This window comes from Aquarana catesbeiana, linkage group LG04 (assembly GCF_042186555.1).
Source record: "Aquarana catesbeiana isolate 2022-GZ linkage group LG04, ASM4218655v1, whole genome shotgun sequence".
Lineage (NCBI taxonomy): Eukaryota > Metazoa > Chordata > Amphibia > Anura > Ranidae > Aquarana > Aquarana catesbeiana.
Window position 1 is genome coordinate 421,313,557 of NC_133327.1, and position 25,094 is coordinate 421,338,650.

General features: G+C 43.4%; 1 protein-coding gene across 1 annotated transcript in view; it reads right to left on the reverse strand.

Annotated features, from left to right (window-relative positions):
* Window positions 1-25,094, reverse strand: part of IFNGR1 (interferon gamma receptor 1) — a 64,922-nt gene that overhangs the window by 29,963 nt on the left and 9,865 nt on the right. The window contains exon 2 of the mRNA XM_073627355.1: window positions 311-425. Within this exon, the coding sequence (XP_073483456.1) occupies window positions 311-425 (115 nt within the window). The remainder of the gene's footprint in view (window positions 1-310; window positions 426-25,094) is intronic.

The following is a 25,094-nucleotide window of genomic DNA, read 5'->3' on the forward strand; positions in this document are numbered from 1 at the left end:
ATAAGATCCAAAGAGCTGTCACTATCAGTGAAGCAAGCCATCATTAGGCTGAAAAAACAAAACAAACCCATCAGAGAGATAGCAAAAACATTAGGTGTGGCCAAATCAACTGTTTGGAATATCCTTAAAAAGAAAGATCGCATCAGTGAGCTCAGCAACACCAAAAGACCCGGAAGTTGGTCAGCCAGTGATGCCTGTTCATTTTTATAGGTGAAACTATTTTAATCAATAATAGGTCTCCTAGGGTCTTTGGACATCTTTATTCTGCAGTAAAAACACAATTATATAATGGATAATTAACAATACTTACATGAGTTCTAATATTTCCACACAAAAATAAGGCTTCATTTCCATTCTATTGTAGTCCCAGTGCAAAGTTGTATTGAAATTATATGAATTAACCGTCAAGTTGAAAGGTTCTGGAACTGTAAAGAGAGGGAAAGAAAAGAACACAACAAATTCTTATTAGTAATGTCTGTGTTTAAGCTTTAATGCGTCATTATATATGTGGTTTTGGAAATGTATTATAATACTTTGGTTGCTTTCATACTGCTCTGTGGAAAAAACGCATTTTAATTTTTCTGCATTTTTGATGCGTTTACAGTGTGTTTTCTGGGTGCCCTGCAACCATGAAACATGGACTTGGGACAAAAAACACACACCAAAAAATGCAACCATGTTGCATTCTTGATGCGTTTTTGCCTCATTTTCTATTAATCTCAATAGGCAGCTGCGTTTTTAATGGATTTTTGAAAACCACATCAAAGATGCAGCAGGCAGGACTTTTCAAAATGTACAGCACCTGCAGCGCAGTGGTGTGAAGAGTCCCATAGGGACACATGCCGATGTGTTTTTCCTGCATTTTTACCTCACTTAAAACGCAGCAAGAGCGCATTCGTGGGAAAGCAGCCTAAAGTGTAAACAATGTTTTCAGCAAAGCTTCGGAACATGAGGAGAGACAGGAAGACTGTATCAAAATCACCATGGTACTGTGCTATGGTACATAGTGGAGGTAGTTTGTGTATGGCAAAATAACAATTTAACAGCTTGCCGCCTGTACATATACGTCAGCAGAATGGCGCGGCTGCGCAAATGGGCGTCCCTGTACGTCCCTTTGAATTTGCCATTGGCGCGTGCCCGCCGCGAGCTCCTTGAGTAGGATCGCAGGTCCAGCAGACATACCCGCGATCGTCTCACGGAGAGGAAGAACGGGGAGATGCTAATGTAAACAAGCATCTCCCCGTTCTGCCTAGTGACACTGTCACTGATCATAGCTCCCTGTGATTGGAAGCAGTGATGTGTCACTCGTAGCCACGTCCCCCAATTAGAATCACTCCCTAGGACACACTTAACCCCTTCCTAGCCAGCTAGTGGTTAACCCCTTCACTGCCAGTGTCATTTTACAGTAATCAGTGCAATTTTATAGCACTGATCGCTGTAAAAATGACAATGGTCCTAAAAATGTGTCAAAATTGTCCGATGTGTCCGCCATAATGTCGCAGTCACGATAAAAATCGCAGATCGCCGGCATTACTAGCAAAAAAAAAAAAAACTATAACTTTTGCGCAAACCAATCAATAAACGCTCATTGCGATTTTTTTTTTTTAACCAAAAATATGTAGAATACATATCGGCCTAAACTGAGGGAAAAAAAATGTTTATATATTTTTTGGGGATATTTATTATAGCAAAACGTAAAAAAAAAATAATGCGTTTTTTTCAAAATTGTCGCTATTTTATTGTTTATAGCGCAAAACAATAAAAACCGCAGCGGTGATCGAATACCAAACAAATAAACAAATGGCCCCTGCCCCCACCTATAACTGGCCTTCACAGCAAGGAGCACATGAAAGGGCTATCACATGAAAGACAAAAAAACAGAACATTCCATAGCTCAACTCACCAACCAGTGATCGAATACCACCAAAAGAAAGCTCTATTTGTGGGAAAAAAAAAGAATGTCAATTTTGTTTGGGGGCCCCGTCGCGCGACCGCGCAATTGTCAGTTAAAGCGACGCAGTGCTGAATTGCAAAAAGTGCTCTGGTCTTTTGCCAGCCAAATGGTCCGGGGCTTAAAGCGGGGTTCTGGCCGCAAAAAAAAAAAAAAAAAGATGTAAAGTCAGCAGCTACAAACACTGTAGCTGCTGACTTTAAATAAGCACACTTACCTGTCCTGGGTGTCCGCGATGTCGGCCGCCCGAGGCCGACCCCTCCCTCGGCTCCCGGCACCGCCATTCTAACTAAGGGAAACAGGCAGTGGAGCCTTGCAGCTTCACTGCCAGTTTCCTGCGGCGCGGCACTCTGTGAATGGCTCCGTGGTTTTCTGGGAACACACACAGTTCCCAGAAGGCAACGGGGCCGCTCACCGAGGAGCAGGCAGATCAGAAAGATTAGGAAGACTGCCTAGCAACAAGGGTTCAGGCAAGTTTAATTTTTTTTTTTTCAAATGGTTTTTTTTTTTTTTTTACGATTTTTCAGGCTATTTATTTTAGGGTGGCCCTCCACTTTAAGTGGTTAAAGGATTCCTGGTACAGGGTAAAAGCCATATTATATTTTATTTTCCTGGGTTTGGATTTAAATTTGACTGGGGATTATTAGTTGCCCCATGTCTAATTGTTTCCATCACTCTGCCTTCCAGTTTTTACTCTAGATACATCCACCTCTATGGCTATACCTAATGATCCGATCTTTCATATCCCTACGACTCTGGAGCCTCAATTTACATACAAATAATTTTTGAATGTTCAGGTAATCATTATGACCAATTATGGTTTCGGCGTTATGCATTTTGCCAATTTCTGTCTTTAATTTGTAAAGCTTTCTTTTGGTGTTATTTGATCACCTCTGTGGTTTTTATTATTTGCGCTATAAACAAAAAAAGCTATATTTTTTTACTTTTTGCTATACTTTTTTTACTTTTTGCTATAATAAATATCCCCAAATAATATATAAAAAAACATTTTTTTCCTCAGGTTTAGGCTGATACGTATTCTACATATTTTTGGTAAAAATCGCAATAAGCGTTTATTGATTGGTTTGCACAAAGGTTATAGCGTCTACAAAATAGGGGATAGTTTTATGGCATTTTTATTATTAATTTTTTTTTTTCTAGTAATGGCGGTGATCAGCAATTTTTATCGTGACTGCAACATTATGGCGGACAGATCAGACACTTTTGGCGCTATTTTGGGACCATTCACATTTACACAGCGATCAGTGCGATTAAAAATGCATTGATTACTGTGTAAATGTGACTGGCAGTGAAGGGGTTAACCACTAGGTGGCGCTGTAGGGGTTAAGTGTGTCCTAGGGAGTGATTCTAACTCTGGGGGGATGGGCTATGTGTGACACGACACTGATCACCGCTCCCGATCAGTGACAGTGTCGTCATTAGGCAGAACGGGGAGATGCTTGTTTACATTAGCATTTCTCCGTTCTTCCTCTCCGTGAGACGATCGCGGGTATCCCCGCGGACATCGGGTCCGTGGGACCCGCGATCACACTCACGGAGCTCTCGGCGGCCCGCAAGCCGCCTCTTAAAGGGCAATGCACAGGTACGTTAATCTGCCTGTACATGCCCTTCTGCCGCAGTATATCTGCGCAAGGTGGTCGGGAAGCGGTTAATAAGTTCCCAGGCTTGAAAGTTGATTATTCACCTCCAATTCCAAAAAGGAAAGGATAAAAATGCAGAAAATGGACCCGGGCGTGTCAGCAAAATCAGAGACAGCCACCGCCGGAAATGATGCAAGGATGTATAAAAAAACATCCAAAACCAAAAAGATGACAAAATGGCAGGGCAGATACAATGCCTAACCAGGACTAGATAGCATATCTCAGTTAGAAGGTGCCTAAACATTTGTAAAGGCAACCAAACTAAGGGGACAAAGGTCAGCTAATGGCGCTACCTTATGAAATCCAGAGGGGTGACACCGAGAGTAACGCCCTGGGCGTCCCTATGGCTACCAAATCCGATGCTATCCCTAAAATTGAAAACTTATAAATGTATAATATTTAAAAATAAATATTATAATTTACTTTGTCTACCAAATGGGACAAAAATTATTGAAAAAATTACTAAAAAGATCTGGAGCTTTAACAAAATAAATTTTTTAGTCATTAAGAAGAAAAATCTGTTGAAACCAAACACGGTCAGGTAGGCCAACTAAATTTTCTGCCACTTCCAGGAAAATAGTTTGGGATGCAAAGAAAAACCCACAAATAACTTTAGACCCCTTTCACACTGGAGGAGTTTTTCAGGCACTTTAGCGCTAAAAATAACGCCTGTAAAAAGCCTCATCTGCAATCCTAGTGTGAAAGCCTGAGTGCTTTCATACTGGGGCACTGCGCTGGCAGGGCGGCACAAAAAGTCCAGCAAGCAGCTTCTTTGCAGCGCTGTAGGAGAGGTGAATTCACCGCTCCTAAAGCGCCCTTGCCCATTAAAATCAATGGGCAGCACCGCCGATAAAGCGGTGTTTTGCGGGCGGTTTGAACTCTTTTTTGGTCGCTAGCGGGGGGTTAAAACTGCTCAGCTAGCTGGCAAATAGTGCCGCTAAATCGACGGTAAGAAATAGCTAAGAATAGCGGTGCTTTACCGCCGACGCCCGGGCGCTTTCAATGTGAAAGGGCTCTGAGGTGAAATACAGGACTCTCTGAAAACATGTAGTGTGGCTGTTTGAAGATCCACAATATGGAGGCACTTAAAGAAAGATGGGCTGCATGGTCGAGTCGCCAGAAGAAAGCCATTACTATGCAAATGCCACAAAGTATCCCGCTTACAATACGTCAAACAGCAGAGACAAGTCTCAAACCTTCTGGCACAAAGTCATTTGGAGTGATGAGATCAAAATTTAGCTTTTTGGCCACAACCATAAATGCTACATTTGGAGTGGAGTCAACAAGGCCTATGATGAAAAGTATGGAGGTGGATCGCTGATGTATTGGGGATGTGTGAGCTACAGAGGCACAGGAAATTTGGTCAAAATTGTTGGCAAGATGAATGCAGTATGTTATAAAAAAATACTGGAGGAACATTTGCATTCATCAGCCAGGAAGCTGCGCATGGGACGTACTGGGACATTCCAACATGACAATGGTCCAAAACACAAGACCAATTCGACCTGTCATTGGCTACAGCAGAATAAAGTGAAGGTTCTGGAGTGGCCATCTCAGTCTCCTGACCTCATTGAGCCACTCTGGGGAGATCTAAAATGTGCAGTTCATGAAAGAAAGGCCAAGAATTTACAGGAACTGGAGGCTTTTTGCCAAGAGGAATGGACAGCTTTACCATCTGAGAAGATAAAGAGCCTCATCCACAAATACCACAAAAGTCTTCAAGCTGTTATTGATGTTAAAGGGGGCTGTGACGGGAGGGCCCGTGGAACTCAGAATACATCTTATGTCTAAGTCACCCTGTGCCATCCTGGCACAGGGTGAGTGAGAAAATATATCTTGGACTACTTAAAATGGGACAGTAATATTTGTCCACAATATCTCCCAGGATGTATGTAGAGACTATTATTGGTTTTGTTGATTCTGAACTCAACCTGTTAATTGAATGAGCCGATCACATTGTCCTCTATACAATGTAGGAGACGGGACGACTCCTATCGGAGCTGCTGCTATTTGTCCTGTGATAATTAACTCAGTCTGGGCAATAGGTCATGTCTCAGTCACCTAGGCTGTATAGAGGATTAGTTAATTAGCTCATGTCAATTATGTTAATTAGGTTACAGTTGTAATGTTAGAGGAGGTTCCAACAGCATATAAAGTCTTGTAATTTTGATTCTAAATAAACAGTTCTTGGTAGCAACAAGCAAGTTTCGCCTTGTTTTGTGCTCAGAGAGGTTGGAATATCTGATATCTGTATACAGACTGGAAGGAAGTGGTATATGACGGAAGCACTCAAGCGGAGTGTGGGACATTCCGTGACATTGGTGGCAAGCAGCGGGAAAGCTTCCTGCAGTCTGGGACATCCAAGCCTCCAACTGGATCCAAGATCAGCATAGCAGACTTCAGTCACCCCAGCGGAGATATGGAACTGGCATCAGAGTTCCCGGGGCTGCTGCGGATCATCCTTTCAACATACACCAGGACTGTGTCTGAGGATGAATACCTGGAGCTGATTCGGGTGAAGCTCTGGATTGGAGCCCTTCAGCTCGCTGGTATAAAACAGGGCAAGTGCTTTCCAACCCAAGAGCAATGGGCCAGTGACCAACGGGCATTGCGGATGGCATTGCTGGGAGAGCGGCCCCAGGAGCAATGGGTGACTGAGTTGGACAGGCTGGTCCAGCAGGAGATAGAGCTGGACAATCGTTATCGGGCTCTGCAATGGCACGCAGAGGAGGGATATTTAGGGGAGACAACAGAATGTTCTCCGGAGGGATATGACTTTGGAGGCCCTGGATTGCTGTGGGAGAGCCTTACAGATCATTTTATGTTTGGTGATGAAGGGGAACCTGACCTTGAGGACCTGCGAGAATATAGAGAGGCTATGCTCGGTCTTGCAGGGGTCTCAGAGCTCAAACCTGATCTGGACCATTTGTTAAGGAAAGAACAGTATCTGGAAAGGGCATACAGGAAACTGCTAGAACAAGTTCAGCAGCATGCCAGAGAATCGGCAGTGGAAAATCCGGAGATTGCCGTCCCCAAACCTGAAGTGCTGACAACAGGGCAGAGCTCTGCTAACCTCTGTCCAGCACTGATAACATCTTCTGGGTTCCATGGACAGGAGATGGTGAACCTCTATCCCCAGACACCAGTTATAGAGATAGGGGATTTAATAGACTTTTCTGCTGAGGAAGAACAACCTGATGAGCCTCCAGCAGAAGAGCTGGTATTAGGGCCAAACTTCACTGTGCTCTGCCCAGCACCAACAGCAGTATCTGTGGAGTTACAACAAACTTCTCCAGCAGAAGTGCTGGCAACCGGACAGAGGGTCCAAGACCTCTGCCCCACACCTGTGGCAGTTTCGGAGGCCCAGGGTGAGAAGGTGGCAATCACTTCCCAGCAGCAGATACAGGGGGAGAAGGGAGAGGAGGTGTGTGTTGTCCCTCCCCAACAGTTGGCCAGGGTGGAGGAAGCGGCCTTCCCTCCCCAGCAAAGATCAGTGCACCTGGGAGACAGTACCAGAGACATGTCGTCCAAGCAACCAGATGAGGGAATGGAAAAGGAAGCAGCCGGCTCACCTCCCCAATGGCAGCTACACAGTTTGGGAGTGGAGGAAGCCAGCCTCCGTCCCCAACAGTTAGCCGGAGCGGAGGATGCGGAGTCCCCAGCAGAAGTGCTGGCAACAGGGCAGAGTGTTACCAACCTCTGCCCAGCACCGGCAACAACTACAGAGTTCCAGGGAGGCGGGGCAGTCGGCCTCCCTCCCCAACAGTTAGCTGGAACAGAAGGTGTGGGGTTTCCAGCAGAAGGGCTGGCAACAGGGCCGAGGACTGCTGGACTCTGCCCTCAACTAACAGAGGATGGATTTCCTGTGAAGGTGGATGGGACTTCAGTCTCCACCTGTATATCCCAGGGATGCTGAGCAGTTGGCTCAGATCCCCAACAGCATGACAGAGTGAGCCCAGACACCCTGTCTTCTCTCCAGCGGCTGAAAGGACTCCAGGGAGAAGGGCCAGTCCAGGCCTCTCCCCAGCGGCAGATATGTTCTCTGAGAGAGGCAGAGGTTGGCTGGGTGAGTAATGCTATGTTTGGAACAATTTATTTGGGGTACTGTGTGGGTACAGGCATTAGAGGACTGGAGCTACTTACTAACTTCGGAGTCAACCCGTCTGGGGTCTCCTATGTTAGTCTTCTGCCGAAAGGGGAGAGATGTGACGGGAGGGCCCGTGGAACTCAGAATACATCTTATGTCTAAGTCAGGATGGCACAGGGTGAGTGAGAAAATATATCTTGGACTACTTAAAATGGGACAGTAATATTTGTCCACAATATCTCCCAGGATGTTTGTAGAGACTATTATTGGTTTTGTTGATTCTGAACTCAACCTGTTAATTGAATGAGCTGATCACATTGTCCTCTATACAATGTAGGAGACGGGACGACTCCTATCGGAGCTGCTGCTATTTGTCCTGTGATAATTAACTCAGTCTGGGCAATAGGTCATGTCTCAGTCACCTAGGCTGTATAGAGGATTAGTTAATTAGCTCATGTCAATTATGTTAATTAGGTAACAGTTGTATTGTTAAAGTCTTGTAATTTTGATTCTAAATAAACAGTTCTTGGTAGCAACAAGCAAGTGTCGCCTTGTTTTGTGCTCAGAGAGGTTGGAATATCTGATATCTGTATACAGACTGGAAGGAAGTGGTATATGACGGAAGCACTCAAGCGGAGTGTGGGACGTTCCGTGACAGGGGCAAATCACAGTATTAAGAACTGGGGTATGTAAACTTTTGATCAGGGTCATTTGGGTAGTTTCTGTTGTGATTATGATTTAAAAAGGATAAACAGTTATTTGATAACAAATGGCTTCAGCCAAACACTAAGGGTCGGTTCACACTACAACGACTTGGGATCCGACTTGTCAGCCCTCAAGTCGCCCCAAGTCGCTTGACTTTGGGAAATGCATTATAGTCAATGAGAGCGTCTTAATGTACACTACTGAAGTCGCTCCGACTTCAGAAAAGGTTCCTGTACTAGTTCAATACGACTTCTAGGCAACCTGTACCCATAGAATTCAATGGAAGTTGCCTCCAAGTCGGATCTCCATCTATATTAAAGTGACTTTACAGGAAAAGAAATTAGTTTACCCAGGCAAACCCCTCCCTCCCAGAGAGCTGATTATTCTGTGATAAGTCACCTGTCCTGGAGGAGACTTGGAGTCGCGTTGTAAATTGCTTAAAGTCGCGCTGAAGTCGTGTTGAAGTCGTGTTGCCCCTGTGTGAATCGAGCCTAACCATGAGTGAAAGAAAAGTTTTTGTGTTTATCATTCATATTCTCTGAAAAATGGCCAAGAAATCATAAATCTGCCAAGGTGTGTAAACTTATGAGCACAAATGTACATATAATTATATTGAGTTGCCTTTACAGGCTTAAAGTGGATGTAAACCCGAATTTTTTTATTTTTTATTTTTTTATGTCATATTGAAGAGCAGGGATATGCAATTAGCGGTCCTCCAGCTGTTGCAGAACTACAAGTCCCATGAGGCATAGCAAGACTCTGATAGCCACAAGCATGACATCCAGAGGCAGAGGAATGATGGGACTTGTAGTTTTGCAACAGCTGGAGGTCCGCTAATTGCATATCCCTGATGTAGAGTATAAGATTTCCTATCATTTGAGCCCAGTCTTGCCACAAAGAGTTAATCCAGCTCTGAGCAATCCTCTCTTATTGCTCAGTGAGAAAAAACTTAACAGAGAAAAACTTTGTCAAATCCTCCCCCTTGCTGTGAGTGACAGGTGATTTACATTTCTTGTGCACTAGCCTAAGACATGCATTATTTTTTAATTCCCACCCCCACTCCTTTCTTCAGCAGCTCTGCAGGGATTGGCTGTTCCACACCTCAGCATGATTTGGCATGCTGAAGTCATGTGGTTACTTTCCTGTCTTTTCACTGGATGTTAGAGATCATAGCAGAAGTTCAGTGTAAGAAATACACAGGAGAAAATGCATATTGACAAGGGGAGTGTAGAGGTGGGCGGGGAGTCTACTGACATCACAACTCCACCCACCGAGCTCCAGACAACAGACCCACCCACAGAATCTGCAGTTTTTCGGGTCTCATAACAGACAGAGGGGAGACATTTCACAGGTAAAGATACATGCAGGAGGCATGTATATCCTTATAGATAACCCCTATAGCAGTAGTTTAGAAAGGATGACATTGGGTTTACATCCACTTTAAGAAAAAAATGCCAAAAGCCAGTATAAGTAGATAAGTAGCATTTTTTTATGCCCAGTGTGCATGGACCCTAATGGACCTTTGGAATAAATGCCACTAGGTGGCAGTTCTGAGTATGAACCTCGGAATGGACTTCTAAATTGAAATCAGAAATGCTAATGCCATATTTATGCCATCAGTCTTGGGCAGTGGTCTCCAAACTGTGGCATAGGGGCAGCATGCAGCCCTTTGCTTGCCTTTATCTGTCCCCTGGGGTACCATTCTTCCCATTGACACCAACGGAGCTCTATTACGCCCCCTAATACCAAAGATGGAGCATGAATTACTACCACTAACGCCATGACAATTTGCACTCTGGCCTTACACAGCTTGTATAAGGCCCCTTTCACACTGTCGGACCTTGTCAGTTTTGTCGGCGGACCTGAACGGGCGCTCCACGTTAGGCTATAGAGCGACGGATGTCAGCGGTGACATGTCCGCTGACATCCGACCCGGTCCGATCTGCTAAAAGCAGACGGATGGCCCTACGTTCACATCCGTCCCTGGCGGATCGGATCGAGTGAGGTCTGATGAAAACAGACATGCTGTCCGTTTTCGTCCGATCTATCCATAGGAAGCAGCGGCACTCGACAAGCCCCTCCCCGCTGAGTGAGCAGAGAGGGACTTGTCATCCGCCGGCTCAGCGGGCTCAAGGGAGAGATCTCCCGCTGAACTGGCGGAAAGAGGCGGACTCCGTGGCAGCGGATCCGCCTCGTGGGAAAGAAGCCTAATGCCGCGTACACACGGGCGGACTTTGACCGGACTGGTCCGACGGACTATACGACGGACTTCCAACGGACTTTCCCAACGAATGGACTTGCCTACACACGATCACACCAAAGTCTGACGGATTCGTACGCGATGACGTACGACTGGACTAAAATAAGGAAGTTGATAACCAATAGCTGCCCTAGCGTCGGTTTTTGCCCGTCGGACTAGCATACAGATGTCTTCAGCAAACTGTTTGCGGGCTTTTATGTGCATCGTCTTTAGAAGAGGCTTCCTTCTTGGACAACAGCCATGCAGACCAATTTGATGCGGTGTGTGGCGTATGGTCTAAGCACTGACAGGCTAACCCCCCCACCCCTGCAAACTCTGCAGCAATGCTGGCAGCACTCATACGTCTATTTCCCAAAGACAACCTCTGAATGTGACGCTGAGCACGTGCACTCAACTTCTTTGGTCGACCATGGCGAGGCCTGTTCTGAGTGGAACCTGTCCTGTTAAAACACTGTATGGTCTTGGCCACTGTGCTGCAGCTCAGTTTCAGGGTCCTGGCAATCTTCTTATAGCCTAGGCCATTTTTATGTAGAGCAACAATTTTTTTTTTAATCCTCAGAGAGTTCTTTTCCATGAGGGGCCATGTTGACCTTCCAGTGACCAGTATGAGAGAGTGAGAGCGATAACACCAAATTTAAACACACCTGCTCCCCATTCACACCTGATACCTTGTAAACACTAATGAGTCACATGACACTGGGAGGGAAAATGGCTAACTTGGCCCAACTTGGACATTTTCACTTAGGGGTGTACTCACTTTTTTTGCCAATGGTTTAGACATTAATGGCTGTGTGTTGAGTTATTTTGAGGGGACAGCAAATTTACACTGTTATACAAGCTGTACACTCACTACTTTTTTGTAGCAAAGTGTAATTTCTTCAGTGTTGTCACATGAAAAGATAGAATAAAATATTTACAAAAATGTGAGGGGTGTACTCACTTTTGTGAGATACTGTATATCCCATAGTTTTTAGTTCTATCAGGCTATTATTGAAGTTGTTTACAGAAATCTCTTTATAAAAATATATTTTTTGTGATTAAGAGTGTGAAGTTGACATTTTGTATGGCAATAAATGGCAATATCAATTTCTTTAAAAAAAAAAAAAAAAAAAAAAAAAAAAAAAAAAAAAAGGACCAAAATCATTGGCTTAAATCAGCTGCCAAACTTGTGCTCTGTCCATTCACTGCATTCACTGCACACATGCGCCCCAAACCCAAAAGAAGGCAGATCACATACATGTACGTGATCATGCCTATACCTGCCTACCTGCTCACAGTATATTTACTGTGAGCAGTCGGCAGGTAGTTAAAAGTGATTGTAAAGCCTCTTTTTTCCATTACAATAAAAGATATTATCCTAGTTCCCTTATCCTGCTGCTCTGTGTCTCCTGTGACACTAAGAAGAGGGAGCAGTGGCGCGGCAGATGGGTTAGCACTGGATCAGTAGAAAAGCCAGGTAAGTGTTTGAGGGGCCGAGAGGTCACAAGTAGTGGGGCATCAAGGTAAAAAAACAATTGGAATTTAGAACCACTTTAAATACACTCCTAAAGACCCCCATGAAGGCATATGAAGGCTAGGGCAGCACAGTGGTGTAGTGGGTAGCACTTTCACCTAGCAGCAAAAAAGTCACTGGTTCGAATCTCAACCACGACACCATGTGCCTGGAGTTTGCATGTTCTCCCTGTGCCTGCGTGGGTTTCCTCCGGGTACTCCGGTTTCCTCCCACACTCTAAAGACCTGCTGTTAGTTTAATTGGATCCTGTCTAAAAAATTGGCCCTAGTATATGTATGAATGTGTGTTAGGGACCTTAGGTTGTAAGCTCCTTGAGGGTAGGGACTGATGTGAATGTACAATGTATAATGTATATGTAAAGCGCTGCATAAATTGACGCTTCCTCTAGTCTGAAGATAGATATCAGATATTATAGCCACATACTGCAACAACGAACTAGGCAGGACTCGTTTGGCTGCAAAGCAGGAACACATTTATTTGAACAAACTAAGGCTGGCCATACACTATACAATTTTCTAATTCAATTTCCTTTAGATTTACCTTCAACTATGTAGTATAAGGGCCTGCCCGATTGCATACACATTGAAAGTGCTTAGGTCTGACTAGGGCTGAAACAACTAATCGATTGATCGACAACTAATCGATTATGAAATGAATCAATTACTATTTTCATAATCGATTAATCGGCCAGTAACATAATGGGGTTAAAAATAATAAAATTAGCCCTTTATAGTACAAAAAGAGCAAATAATCGCTACTGTAAATATTACTTTCACAGTTCTACAGTAAAAAAAACGAACCCCTTACAGTAGTGATCATTTGCTTTTTTTGTACTATAAAGGGCTCATTTTAGTTTTTTTTAACCCCATTATGTTACTAAACATTTTAGACCTGGTTTACATCTTTGTGTTTTTTGGTGCTTTTTTCAGAAACACAATACAATTCATTTAACATGGTTTTCTATGGGACACGTTCACAACTATACTTTCTTTCAGCCGCTGCGTATTTGGAAAGGGTCAGGGACTTTTTTTTTTTTTTTTTTTTTAACGCAAAATGGTGCTTTTTTGGTTCAATATACTTCAATGGAGAAGCTGCAGAAAAGCATGTAATTCGTTTTTGCAGCAATTTGTATTTTTTAATCTGCCCAATAACAAATTGGCCAAAAAACTGTATTTCTCTTCTAATAGTGTATATATAGTATATCTCTTCTGTCTGTTATTCTCAGAGTGGATTTAATATTTTGCTCCGTAACCATATAGTTGGTTGTTTATATTTACCACTGCATAGAGATATTTAAGAATACATTGTTTTTTTTTAAAAAACTTTACATACTAACTAAATTATACACCACACTTTTTTTTAAGGTTATTAACCGATTAATCGATTAATCAAAACAATAATCGACCAACTAATCGATTATGAAAATAATCGTTAGTTGGAGCCCTAGGTCTGACCTCATATTATATGGTTTTGGTAAATCTAAAGGAAAATTGAATATGAATATTGTATAATGTATGTATGGCCAGCCGAACACAGAATATATACACCACAGGAGGACATACCCCTCCTAATCATATTACCCTAACAATACAAACTGCACACAGGATAATAATTAAAAACAACACATATATACTATAAACATTATGTTAATTAGCCACCTGGATGACTCAGTGCCCACCCAGACAGAAACAATAGGTGAATGGGAATTCACAACTAGACAATGCTTTGATTAATCAGGATCTCACTACAGGTCAGACTTGCGTTCACTGAGCTTCACCCAGTGCAATACACATTATAAGTACAAACACAGAACACCTTTAGACAATAGCAGGAGACCTACTTTCAAAAACACATTGTGGCAGGGGTGGCTTGCTGGCAGAGACCATCATGGCCATTTTAATAATGTCCTTTTGCATTACATAACAGAACAGCTTCCTAAATGCTTGTAGCTCCCTCAAAAATGCCAGGGTCCATAGTCGGTAGGCAAGAGGCTAGCATTCAGTCTATCGCAGCATAAATAGAAAGATCTCAGTATTTTTAAGCCTTAAAACATTTAGTCCCATGGGCAAGTATGTGAATATTTAAATCTGGTAATAAAATGTATGCTGACACAGTTCCAAGAAACAGTGTAAAAACCAAAAGAGGAAGTAACCAGTAAAAAGTTTTTCACATAACTAAAACAGGGCTCGACAAACCCCGGGCGCCAGGTCGCATTTGCGACTAGAATTAGCGACCTGGCGCCTGGGGCGGCACAGCTGGGGGTATCCTGTGTCCGTGCGGACTCCGACCCCCCCCCCTCCGTGCGATCGCGTCGTGCCGCCGGTAATTGAGGCCGCGGCTTTGCGGCCTTCTTCGGTCCTTCTGGAATCTGGCGCCATCTTGTGGTGGCCGTTGGTATTACAACCAGCAATGCTAATGCAATGCTAATGGATAATGGATACCTGCCTGTTTTCACTACCCGCCCATCTCCTTCCCAAAGTAGAGAAGAAAGTGAGTGTGGGGATAGCCTTTTTTTTTTTTTTTTTTTCTTAATAGCTTTTATTTTTATTTATTTAAATTTTAAAGTAAAAACTGTTTTTTTTTTTTTTTTTTTTCTTAATAGCTTTTATTTTTATTTATTTAAATTTTAAAGTAAAAACTGTTTTTTTTTTTCTTAATTAAAATTAATTTATTTGTTATCTCCCTGCTTGGCCCCTTTCCCACAGGCTGTCTGATCAGGTTCGCCTGTCCGTTTTTCAGGCAGACCTGATCGGACCCTTAGAGCGCTTTCACACCGAGCCGCGGGGGGCGTCGGCGGTAAAGCGGCACTATTTTTAGCTCCGCTTTACCGTCGTTTTAGTGGCGCTATTCGGCCGCTAGCGGGGCGGTCTTTCTGTGTAAATTTAAGATTAGTTTTTTTTATATTGAAAATAAAGCTTTGTCGGTCGTTTAAAAAAAAAACCTGGCTCCTAACTTTTTTAGCTGGCTCCTAGATTCCAAGAAAATTTGTCAAGCCCTGAACTAAAATATTTATGCAACAAAACATGAATAAGAAATATTGAAAACGTGAACTGAAAATATTTTTGTTGTAGATTAAAAAAGGTTGTAAAAATTGTGGATGTGCATTAAGGTGAAAAAACATCTGATAATAACCGGCCTCCGATTTACTTACCCGAGCCCTCGAAAGTCTCGCGCTCGATCGTTGCCCAGGCTTCTCGCTCTTCATTGGATAGACTGATAGCAGCGCATCCATTGGCTTACGCTGCTGTCAATCAAATCCAATGGCGCTGAGGCCGAGTCCTGCACTCGGCGGCTATGGACTCCGAATGCAGGACTCGCAAGCGCGCCAGCAAGATAACCCCCCGGGAGAGTGCTTCTCCCAGGGGGTTATCTGAGACAGGGAGGAGCTAGGAGAGCCGCCGGGGGACCCCAGAAGACGCAATTCGGGGACACTCTGTGCAAAACAAGCTGCACAGTGGAGATATGACATGTTTGTTATTTTAAAAAAATAAAAATCTAACCTTTAGGCCTCATGCACACGGGATGTTAAAATAACGTTATGAAAACGCCAGTATCTTTGCAGTGATTTTTTTAAACTTTTCTCAACGTTTTTGCAATAGTGGTTTTTAGCGTTTTTGAGAGTTTTTCCGCGTTAGTGTTTTTTTGTTTTTTTTCAAAAATGTTTTTTTTTTTTCAATGGATCAAAAACGTTAAAAAACGGTGAATGAATAGTGAATGACGTTTTTGAGCGTTAGAGCGTTTTTACAGCTGAAAAACGTCTCTCAGAACCCACTGGTCCTGGGGTTTTTTTTTTACAGCTTAAAAACGCCTATGCCATTTGCAGCTCAAAAACGCCTAGGTGGGCATGAAGCCATAGACTAACATAGACAGGCCTTTTTAAGCTGCAAAAAACGCTCAAAAAAGCGGTTGTAAAAATGTCCGTGTGCATGAGGCCTTAGTGTCACTTTGAGGTTCATTCACATGGGGGAAGTGTCCTGCAGAGTCGTTAAACTTTTTTGAGGCAACAAACAACCCATAATGCACTGCATAGCCTTGCCGTTACCACTTGACTTCTGGAAAATTTACCCCCCTTCATGACCAGGCCATTTTTTGCCATACCACACTGCGTTACTTTATCTGACAATTGCACGGTCATATATCGCTGTACTCAAAGCTTTCTGTTGGTGGTATTTGATTACCTCTGCGTTTTTTATTTTTTGCGCTATAAACATAAAAGGACAGACAATTAAAAAAAAAAAAATACATTTTTTACTTTCTGCTATAAAACATATCCAATAATAAAAATGTAAAAAAAAAAAAATCACAATAAGCATATACTGATTGGTTTGCGCAAAAGTTATAGCGTCTACAAACTATGGGACTGAGATATTGCGGTGGAAAAAAAAAATCGGACACTAACACTTTTGGGTGACCTGTAACACTAATAGTGATCAGTGCTAAAAATATACACTGTCACTGTACTAATGACATTGACTGGGAAGGGGTTAACATCAGGGGAAATCTGGGGGGGGTTAGCTGTGTGCCTAGCCAGTGCTTGTGTACTGTGGGGGAGGTGCTTTTACTATGGTAAGGCATTGATCCATGTTCCTGCTTTGCAGGACACAGAATCAATTCCTTTCCTACTGACAGAACAGCGATCTGCCTTGTTTACACAGGCAGATTGCCATTCTGGCTCTCTGCCCAATGATCAGCGGGTGCCGGCGGACATTGAGTCCACGGTACCCGCAGAACAGCTCCCCCTGTTTATAATCACAATGGGAGCGGGTCGCCAGCAGCGGGCATGCGTGTCCCAGACCCGGAAGTGCAAGATCAAGTACTAGGTACATGATCCCGTGCAGCAGAGCCGCTGTATATGTAAGTTATACATTTGGCAACCGGTTAATCTGATGGAATTGATAATCCACACTCCTCAGTAAAAGAGAGTCGGCTCATCTATGGCAACCATATTGTCAGTGGGTGTTGAAGCTGTTTGGGAGCACTAACAATTCTGTGACTGGAAAGATACTGTGCTATAATAACAGGATTTGCAGTGGCGGCTATATAGCTTTTGGTACCCTTTTTTGAATACCATGCATCACTTTTAGAAACATGTCACAAGCCTGCAGTTTGAGGATTTACCTTCACTGTCACCCTCAAAAGGTGCATAAAAGGTCCTCCCACCATTGTATGTCTTTTTGCCATTGGTACATGTGCCCAGCTTTCCATGCCTTTTCGATATAACAATATCTTGGTCATTCTCTTCATAATGCCCTGGATTTAAAAACACGATTGCCCCCACCATCACCCCCTATAGACTTCAAGGGGGTTCCGTGCAGTTTGAATTCTCAAAGTCAGCATGGGCTTGTGTTTAAGCTCATTTATTGCTTCCTAATATTATGTAAGTACTTCATTGTCCATAGCCTAGCCACAGGTCCACTTAACCACTTGACAACTGGAAACTTAAACCCCCCTCGTGACCAGACCAATTTTCAGCGCTCTCACACTTTGAATGACAATTACTCAGTCATGTAATACTGTACCCAAATGAATTTTTTGTTCTTTTTTCATACAAATAGAGCTTTCTTTTGGTGGTATTTGATCACCTCTGGGTTTTTTATTTTTTGCGCTATAAATGAAAAAAGACCGAAAATTTTGAAAAAAAAAACCGCATTTTTCTTTGTTTCTGTGATAAAATTTTGCAAGTTAGTAATTTTTCCTTCAGAAATTTTGGCCACAATTTATAATGCTACATATCTTTGGTAAAAATAACCCAAATTAGTGGATATTATTTGGTCTGTGTGAAAGTTATAGAGTCTACAAGTTATGGAGCAAATCATAAAAAATTGATCACATCTGATGCACTGACGGCCCATTTCATTTCTTGCGACCCAAACAAGTCAGGAAAGTAGAAATACCCCCCAAATGACCCCTTTTTTGAAAGTGGACATTCCAAGGTATTTAGTAAGAGGCATGGTGAGGTTTTTGATGTTGTCATTTTTTCCCACAATTCTTTGCAAAATGAAGATTTTTTTTTTCCCCCCACAAAATTGTCATTGTAATAGGTTATTTCTCTCACATGGCATGTGTATACCACAAATAACACCCCAAAATACATTCTGCTACTCCTGAGTATTACGATACCACATGTGTGGGACTTTTTCACAGCCTGGCCACATAGAGAGGCCCAACATGCAGCATCACGTGTTCTAGGAGCATAAATTACACATCTAATTTGTTGACTACCTATTTGAAGGCCCTGGAGAACCAGGACAATGACATGTGACACTGACGTGGCACTGATGACAAATGGCACTGATACGTGGCACTGATGACAGATGGCACTGATGACAGATGGCACTAATACGTGGCACTGATGACAGATGGCACTAATACGTGGCACTGATGACACGTGGCGCTGACAGATGGCACTAATGACAGATGGCACTAATGACAGATGGCACTAATGACACTGATGACAAGTGACACTGATGACAAGTGACACTGATGACAGATGGCACTAATACGTGGCAGTGGGGACAGATGGCAGGGACATGACAGCAGGGACATGACGGCAGTGGTGACACTTTTTTTTCGTTTTTTATTTTTCTTTTCACTTACCGCCGCAGCGGTTCGCTCTCCCTCCTCACAAGCTGTCTCTGTGTGAGGAGGAAGAGCCACAGAACACCGGCGATGAGAGACGATCTCATATGTTTACATATGAGATCGTCTCTCATTGGCACCGCCGATCGCGCTGAAAACGGCCGCTATGTTTGCCCGTTTTCAGCGATTTGTGACTGGCTGTGTCCGAGGGACACGGCCAGCACAGAACTTCCCCGATGCGCGCCCGCGGGAGCGCGCAATGCGGAAGTAAACAGGAGGACGTCCAGGGACGCCCTCCCGGCAATTGGAGTCAGCGCTGTAGCCGTCTTTTTTGGCTATAGCGTGGACGCCTAGTGGTTAACCACTTCAGCCCCGGAAGGATTTACACCCTTCCTGACCAGAGCACTTTTTACAATTTGGCACTGCGTCGCTTTAACTGCTGATTGCGCGGTCATGCAATGCTGTACCCAAACGAAATTTGCGTCCTTTTCTTCCCACAAATAGAGCTTTCTTTTGATGGTATTTGATCACCTCTGCCGTTTTTATTTTTTGCGCTATACATGGAAAAAGACCGAAAATTTTGAAAAAAAAAAATGATATTTTCTACTTTTTGCTCTTAAAAAAATCCAATAAACTCAATTTTAGTGATACATTTAGGCCAAAATGTATTTGGCCACATGTCTTTGGTAAAAAAAATGTGAATAAGTGTATATTTATTGGTTTGCGCAAAAATTATAGCGCCTAAAAACTAGGGTACAATTTCTGGAATTTACACAGCCTTTAATTTATGACTGCCTATGTCGTTTCTTGAGGTGCTAAAATGGCAGGGCAGTACAAAACCCCCAGAAATGACCCCATTTTGGAAAGTAGACACCCCAAGGAAATTGCTGAGAGGCATGTTGAGCCCATTGAATATTCATTTTTTTTGTCCCAAGTGATTGAATAATGACAAAAAAAAAAAAAATTACAAAAAGTTGTCACTAAATGATATATTGCTCACACAGGCCATGGGCATATGTGGAATTGCACCCCAAAATACATGTAGCTTCTTCTCCTGAGTATGGGGATACCACATGTGTGGGACTTTTTGGGAGCCTAGCCGCGTACAGGGCCCCGAAAACCAATCTCCACCTTCAGGATTTCTAAGGGCGTAAATTTTTGATTTTACTCCTCACTACCTATCACAGTTTTGAAGGCCATAAAATGCCCAGATGGCATAACCATGAAAGTAGACACCCCAAGCTATTTGCTGAGAGGCATGTTGAGTCCATGGAATGTTTTATATTTTGACACAAGTTGCGGGAAAGTGACACATTTTTTTTTTTTGCACAAAATTGTCACTAAATGATATATTGCTCACACAGGCCCTGGGCATATGTGGAATTGCACCCAAAAATACATTTAGCTACTTCTCCTGAGTACGGGGATACCACATGTGTGGGACTTTTTCTAAGGGTGTAAATTTTTGATTTCACTCTTCACTGCCTATCACAGTTTCGGAGGCCATGGAATGCCCAGATGGCACAAACCCCCCCCAAATGACCCCATTTCAGAAAGCAGACACCCCAAGCTATTTGCTGAGAGGCATGGTGAGTATTTTGCAGCTCTCATTTGTTTTTGAAAATAAAGAAAGACAAGAAAAAAAAATTTTTTTTTTCTTTTTTCAATTTTCAAAACTTTGTGACAAAAAGTGAGGTCTGCAAAATACTCACTATACCTCTCAGCAAATAGCTTGGGGTGTCTACTTTCCAAAATGGGGTCATTTGGGGGTTTTTTTGCCACCTGGGCATTCCATGGCCTCCGAAACTGTGATAGGCAGTGAAGAGTGGATTAAAAAATTTACGGCCTTAGAAATCCTGAAGGCGGTGCTTGGTTTTCGGGGTCCCGTGCGCGGCTAGGCTCCCAAAAAGTCCCACACATGTGCTATCCCCATACTCAGGAGAAGCAACAGAATGTATTTTGGGGTTTAATTTCACATATTCCCATGGCATGTTTGAGCAATATATCATTTAGTGACAACTTTGTGCAAAAAAAAAAAAAATTTGTCTCTTTCCCGCAACTTGTGTCACAATATAAAAAATATTCCATGGACTCGACATGCCTCTCAGCAAATAGCTTGGGGTGTCTACTTTCCAAAATGGGGTCATTTGGGGGGGTTTTGAACTGTCCTGGCATTTTATGCACAACATTTAGAAGCTTATATCACACATCACCCTCTCTTCTAACCACTTGAAGACAAAGCCCTTTCTGACACTTTTTGATTACATGAAAAAATTATTTTTTTTTGCAAGAAAATTACTTTGAACCCCCACACATTATGTATATATTATGTACAATATTTTTTTTAAAGCAAATGCCCTACAGATTAAAATGGTGGGTGTTTCATTTTTTTTTTTTTTCACACAGTATTTGCGCAGCGATTTTTCAAATGCATTTTTGGGGGAAAAAAAAACACACTTTTTTAAATTTTAATGCACTAAAACACACTATATTGCCCAAATGTTTGATGAAATAAAAAAGATGATCTTAAGCCGAGTACAGTACATGGATACCAAACATGACATTCTTTAAAACTGCGCACAAACTAAATACATTTTTAAAAGCCTTTACAAGTTACCACTTTAGATTTACAGAGGAGGTATACTGCTAAAATTACTGCCCTTGATCTGACCTTCGCGGTGATATCTCACATGCATGGTGCAATTGCTGTTTACATTTGACGCCAGACCGACGCTTGCGTTCGCCTTAGCGCGAGAGCAGGGGGGACAGGGGTGCTTTTTTTTTTTTTTTTCTCTTCATTATGTTTTTGCTCAGGTTCCCTGTTGAGACAGGAGAGCCAGAGAAAAACACGGAAGACGGTGGGGGGGGGGGCATTCCCTCCCACTGCTTGTAAAAGCAGTCTAGAGGCTAATTAGCCGCTAGGATTGCTTTTACATGAAAGCCGACCGCTGGTGGAAAAGAATGATACCAAGATGATACCTAAACCTGCAGGCATCATTCTGGTATAACCATTCAAAGTCGTGAATGGCGTACCTGAAGACAAAAAAATGGTTAACAATAAAGCACAGTAGACCGTAAAGTATAAAAAATTGCATACCTGAAAAGCAAACATGATAAAACATAATAACAATAAACATCGCAGAATAGAATACAGTAAAAAAAGAGCAGCACAATAGAGAGAATATAGAGAGCGAGAACAATAAAAGGACAACTATTTTTTTTATTTTATATTTTTGTATGTGTTTTTTTTTTTTTTTTTTTTTTTACACTTTTTTTGTAACTGTAACTTTTATAACGGTAACCGGTTCCATGTTCGGGTCTCTCAAAATGCGATGGCATCTTGGGAGACCCTGTGAAAGTGTGCCTAGTCTGTGCAATGCTGTACCCTACGCTAATACTCAACTAGTGTATGGTAGCGTTCAAAACATTCACCAATGCAAAGACCAGGATTGTCAGGACAGGGGGGACAATAATAGCGGGTGTCACGCCTATATCCGCGCTTGCTGCAGACACAACATCTTTTTTGGGGGGGTTCGTTGGGTAGGGGTACTCGGGAGGACATAAAGAAAATGCCTCTCATGCAGCCGACTGCATTTGGTTGGGGATGTGAATGGGGGGAAGTACGGGCGCTGCAGAAGCGGTGGGTTCCCAATTAGGATTGGCGAATGCAGCAGGAAGGGCATTATGGGCACGACGGGCCTGTGTTTGTCTTTTTGGTGGCAGCGGGACACTACTTGTGCTTGCCACCTCACCAGCTTGAACTGCACTTATGGGACTCGCCACGTCACCAAGTGTTACTGCAGTGCTGGTTTGACTACGACCGGGGTGTACTAGGCCACTGATGCTTGCCAGTTCACCAAAACGCTACCAAAAAAACTGTTAGCGATCGCAGGGATCAGGCCTGACTCTGCGAACGCTGCAGTTATGCGTTTAGTGTTTTGTAAGTGACAGTGATCGATCGATACTGCACTTGGGTGGGCTGGGCCGGGCCGGGCAGAGGGGAAAAACGCAGGTGCTAGCAGGTATATGGGCTGATCCCGCTAACACTGCGTTTTTGGGAACCCTAAACTGCTGGTGACGCTAGTATAAATCTGATCGGATCAGATATTGATCCGTTCAGATACTATACCACTAAGGGAGGTGTATGCTGCGTGCGTGGGTGTTAGCGGTACTGGCGCTAATCTGACGCTGCCTGGGGCAACGCATATCACCGCGGGCGATCAGGGGGCTAAACCTTTATTCGGTAATAAACGGCGGGTGCCCTGACACTATAAAAAATAAACGAACTAACCAGCGTCAACCGTAACGGTTATACGGTGATCAGTGGTGAAAGGGTTAACTAGGAGGCAATCAAGGGGTTAAAACATTTATTAGATAGTATATGGGGGTCCCTGATGCTATAAAACGCTGACGGCGAACCTAAATATTTACCTCCCTAACTAGCGTCACCAGTGACAGTAATACAGCGATCAGAAAAATGATCGCTTAGCGACACTGGCGACAGGGGGTGATCAAGGGGTTAAAACTTTATTAGGGGGAGGGTTAGGGGGGTATCCTAGACCTACAGGGGGCTAACACTCACTACCCTAACACTTCTAACTGTCACAAACTGACACCATGCAGTAATCAGAAAAAAAAAAAATACTGCTTGGTGTCAGTGTGACAGGAAGGGGGAGAGGGGTGATTGGGGGGCGATCGGGGGGGGGGGGGGAATCGGGGGTGTAAAGTATGCCTGGCATGTTCGTGTGTGTGTGTGTGTGTGTGTGTGTGTGTGTGTGTGTGTGTGTGTGTGTGTGTGTGTGTGTGTGTGTGTGTGTGTGTGTGTGTGTGTGTGTGTACGTGTGTACTCACATGTCTTCTCTCCTCGGCGCCGGAACGGAAACTGCCGAGCCGAGGAGAGAGGACATCACATCCTCTGCCTGTGTGTACTACACACAGGCAGGGGAGGATTCCCATTGGCTGGGAGCGATCGCGAGGGGGGGGGCCACGATCGGATGGCCTCCCCCTCGCCTCTCAACGCTCGCAGACAAATGTCGAGCGCCGCTGGCACCGGGGGGGGGTCCGATCGGACCTCCCGCCCGTGGGAGGCAGATCACGTACAGGTACGTTGCCATTCTGCCGACGTATATCGTCGTTAGGCGGTCGGCAAGTGGTTAAAGACCAGCCTTGTTTTGGAATTTAGGTGTTTACATGTTTAAAATAGTTTTTTTTGCTAGAAAATTACTTAGAACCCCCAAACATAATATACTGTTTTTTCTAACACCCTAGAGAATAAAATGGCGGTCATTGCAATACTTTTTTTTCACACCGTATTTGCGCATCGGTCTTACAAGCGCACTTTTTTAGGAAAAAAAAAAAATAAAAAAATAAGACAACAGTAAAGTTAGCCCAATTTTTTTTTATATTGTGAAGGATAATGTTACGCCAAGTAAATTGATACCCAACATGTCACGCTTCAAAATTGCGCCCGCTCGTGGAATGGCGTCAAACTTTTACCCTCAAAAATCTCCATAGGCGACGTTTAAAAAATTCTACAGGTTGCATGTTTTGCATTACAGAGGAGGTCTAGGGCTAGAATTATTGCTCTCGCTCGAACGATCGCGGCGATACCTCACATGTGTGGTTTGACCACCGTTTTCTTATGCGGGCACTACTCACATATGCGTTCGCTTCTGCGCGCAAGCTCATCGGGACGGGGCGTCTTAAAATTTTTTTTTTTTCTTATTTATTTAATGATTGTTTCTTTTTTCAAAAAAATATTTGGGTTACTTTTATTCCTACTACAAGGGATGTAAACATTCCTTGTAAAAGAAAAAAGCATGACAGGTCCTCTTAAATATGAGATCTGGGGTCAAAAAGTCCTCAGATCTCATATTTGGACTTAAATGCAATAAAAAAAAAAAAAAAAAAAAAATATATGTCATTTGAAAAAATGTCCCTTTAAGACATATGGGCGGAAGTGACGTTATGACGTTGCTTCCTCCTCGCAGTGTCAGGAGGCGGGTGGGGGCCATCTTCCCCTCACTCGTCTCCATACACTCCAAGCAAGTGAGAGGACGCGATCGCCTCCGCTACCGACGGCTCCGGTAAGCAGCGGAGGGCACCGGATCGCAGCGAGAGGGGGGGCCCCCCTCCTGCCACCGATAAAAGTGATCTCACGGCGCATCCGCCGCAGAGACCACTTTTATCTTGTAGCCGACCGCCGGCCGAAAACGTGAATACCGGGGTTATGGCAGCTAGCTGTTGCCATAATGATATCCGTCCTGAAAAAGGGACATACATCGGCGTGCGGTGGTCGGCAGGTGGTTAAAAGCAGACCTAAACCTCAAGTAAAATTT